The 3,302-nt window shown below is 33.7% G+C and overlaps 1 protein-coding gene across 1 annotated transcript in view; it reads left to right on the forward strand.

Annotated features, from left to right (window-relative positions):
• Positions 1-894: 894 nt before the first annotated feature.
• LOC142351811 (trypsin 3A1-like) overlaps positions 895-3,302 on the forward strand; it is an 11,517-nt gene continuing 9,109 nt past the window's right edge. Inside the window, exon 1 of the mRNA XM_075404012.1 lies at positions 895-1,617. Within this exon, the coding sequence (XP_075260127.1) occupies positions 1,302-1,617 (316 nt within the window). The 5' untranslated portion in view covers positions 895-1,301. The remainder of the gene's footprint in view (positions 1,618-3,302) is intronic.

Raw genomic sequence — 3,302 nt, forward strand, 5'->3', positions numbered from 1 at the left:
TTTGGTCGTATTTTCTGGTTGTCAAATTTCTGGTTGTGATTTCCGGTTGTCAAATTTTCTCGTTGAAACTCGTGTTTCTATAAAATCAAGCCATCACAACGTTGGGAATATGAGTACTAAACTAGCTTTGAAACCGCAACTTAACCAAACACATAACAGGGCGTTAACTTTTTTCTTGTTTTTATAGCACAAAATCATCGAAAAAGTGAGCAAATACACTTTGCTTATTTAAATTTAGCTGTTTATGGCAGAAAATTACCGAAAACACAGGAAAACTTAACTTTAACGAGTGCCTTTGTCAAATACCATAAAAACAGAACTGTGTTAGGCTTTCATTCATAAATCACACTATCAATATTACCTCTGTGACTGTCGTGGTGTTTTTAATAGCCGCACAGCAATAGCTGGGGCTATTATTGGCCTTATCTTGTTTTTTACAATTCAAAGAATTTGAATTGTATTGGGGCGCTGTCTTTTTTTAAGATCTGTTCACACATTTTTATGATTTTTGAAGTCAAATTGGAGTAGTGATTTTGGTCACGCCGAAACAGGAAGTGGAGCGAAAAAGCGAGTGGTTTTGCGGCGTGAATTTTTTTCGCTCTAAATTTAAAGTAGAGTGAGAAAACGGTGTTTGAACAAAAATTCGCTTTCTCGCTAGTGGTTTTTTGTTCACATGCGGCAATTTCACTTTCATTTTTATTGTTTTTTCGATTTTTTGGATCGGATTTTTTTTCTAAATGGTTTTCCCAGTCCATTCATAGTCCGTTCAAGGTCTAGTTTTCTGTTTAGTCAATGAAAATTCTTTGAATTGTACGTCAGGACTTGTCCTGCTATGTTTATTTCGTCGTCGCGATTTTTGTTACGACCACATGACGTCACAACCACTTCAAATCTGCTTTTTCTTCATTTGTTCATGCAATTTCAAAGGAGTAAAACTTAAAAAAAAAGAAGTATTGGTGTGGAACTTTATAAGCGGATGCACATAACCGCCGCCTTGTCTGATAATTGCGTTGTCTGATAACTGATCCGCCTTGTTTAATCTCTTGCTTATTTGAACATATATTTAGTGTTTTTTGAACCTTTGCGATCTCTTAATCGTAAAGCCATAAAATCGTTGAAAGTCTACTATCCTTGAAACCCAGTAATTGAATCACGTTGAACTAAAAGATTGATCTCATCATAAGTCTTATTGCAAACAGGTGTTCTTGCAATTATGCGATTGCTTAATTTACGCCAAGTAAAGCTAACAATGTTTGAAGACCACTCATTGTTTGGCCACCAAAACCGCAATTAGATCTTATATGATGGAATACAGCCAAATTCCTTTAAGGGAATTATTTTTGATTCAACTATACTTCGTAAATGCATTCCTGTTTCAAGTTTGCACCTCAATAGTTAACATTGACCAAAAATTTGAGATAAATTACTCAAAAAAGTTCACAAATTTGGTTACAAACGGTCGACCCGCAAGCGATCCTCCGCCATTTTACGTGAGAGTTCACATCTTTGATGAAATACAAATTGAAGCCAAATTTTGCGGGGGAGCTGTTATTGGGACCAGGTGGGTTGTCACCTCTGCTTCCTGCGTCACTCGCTCCAATTCAACACAGTATGAAGGTAAAATATTAGTTTAAAAAATTAAGTAAGGACACCTAGTGAAAGGGAAAATCTACGGGACATTCAACTTCCTCTTATGGCAAAATTGAAATAAAAAGTCTGACGTAGTAAAATTTTCAAGGAACCATTTTTGGATAAAACCCTGATATGATCATGTAAACGTCTGAAATCTCCATGTAAGGGTAAGGTCTGCAAAATTTATAAGATTAAAAGTCTGAATTTTTGTTCTGCGGATTATTTCTCCTGGGGTTGTAAAAATGTATTGTTTCTGCTTTAGCGGAGCGAATTACCTTCATTTCCGTTGCCACTGTTTTGTTACAAAAAAATGAAAAACAAGCCTTTGCCTATGCTATCCTTTACAATAATTGTTCCGACCCACATGTGGGGGGAGGAACTATATACTCAAATGGGTTTTTTTTTGTTCAGTCAATTTTGGCCGATCGATAAAATAGTCGTAGAGAGTTGTGAGTGGTATCATTAGAAAACCAGTCTAGTGTAGAATATGGAATAAAAAAGATTTTTTCAATTTTCGCTTTTTATAGGGAGTTATCGAGGTTTAAAGTTTTGTGAATATTAGACGTATTTCAGCTGTTTTTATTCATTTTGTCCAAATTTTCGACAATTTTGACCAAATTTTTGTCAATTTTGCTAAAATATATTGAAATTGTTAACCGTAGTGTTACGGATTTTATCTCTAAAGATAGAGGAGGGTTGTTGAATTGTTCCATACGAGTTTTTTGGCTAGAATTTAAGCTAAACTTTTCAAAATCAGACTTTTTTTCGTCAAAAATGGGGCGAAATTTGCTTTTTTTCAGCTCACTTGCTTAAAATTTGCTGGAAGTAGACAGCTTAAAATTGCGGTTAGATTCCTTTTTAACTTAAAAAAGAGCTAGTTGTACTCCCGCTGGCTTTAGGAGTCTTCTGGAATTATAATTTTGCCAATTTTTTGCAAATACTGACAATTTAATGTCAATTTTGACCCAATTTTCGTCAATTTCGCTAAAATATGTTAAAATTGTTAACAGTAGTGTTAAAGGTTTCGTCTTAAAGATAGAGGAGGGTTGTTGAATTGTTCAATACGAGTTCATTGGCTAGAATTTATGCTAAAATTTTCAAAATTCAGACTTTATTTCTTCAAAAATGGGACGAAATTTGCTTTTTTTGAGTACACTTGCTTTAAATTTTCTGGAACTAGACACTTTAAAACTACGACCAGATTTTTTTAACTCAAAAAGAGCTAGTTGTACTCCCGCTGGCTTTAAGAATCTTCTGGAATGATAATTTTAGCAATTTTTTGCAAATTTAAACTCGATAATTTTACAAAATGAAATATTTATTTTTGGCAAACTGTAAAATTCAGTACAAGATTGATCTATTTCGCAACCATTTCAAACATTGAGTGTTTTACTTGAAGCGCAACAACATCGGGTCTATTCTTGATCTCACTATGGATCCTTATGATAAAAATTGTTTGTCAAAATTATTTGTAAAGATTTTATTGGCGAGGACCTTTTTTTCAAATTTTTTCCTCTATGTAAATGTTTTTTATGTAAATTACAGAAAAGAATGTCAAATCAGGTCTGAATTAAAAGGTAGATACTATTTACAATAAACGAGACCCAACGAAATTGTATTCTGGAGTTAAGCTCATGGTTTATATGGCTGTGACAATTTTTTTTCGTAAA

Source organism: Convolutriloba macropyga, chromosome 13 (assembly GCF_964194025.1).
Source record: "Convolutriloba macropyga chromosome 13, txConMacr16.3, whole genome shotgun sequence".
NCBI classification, from domain to species: Eukaryota; Metazoa; Xenacoelomorpha; order Acoela; family Convolutidae; genus Convolutriloba; species Convolutriloba macropyga.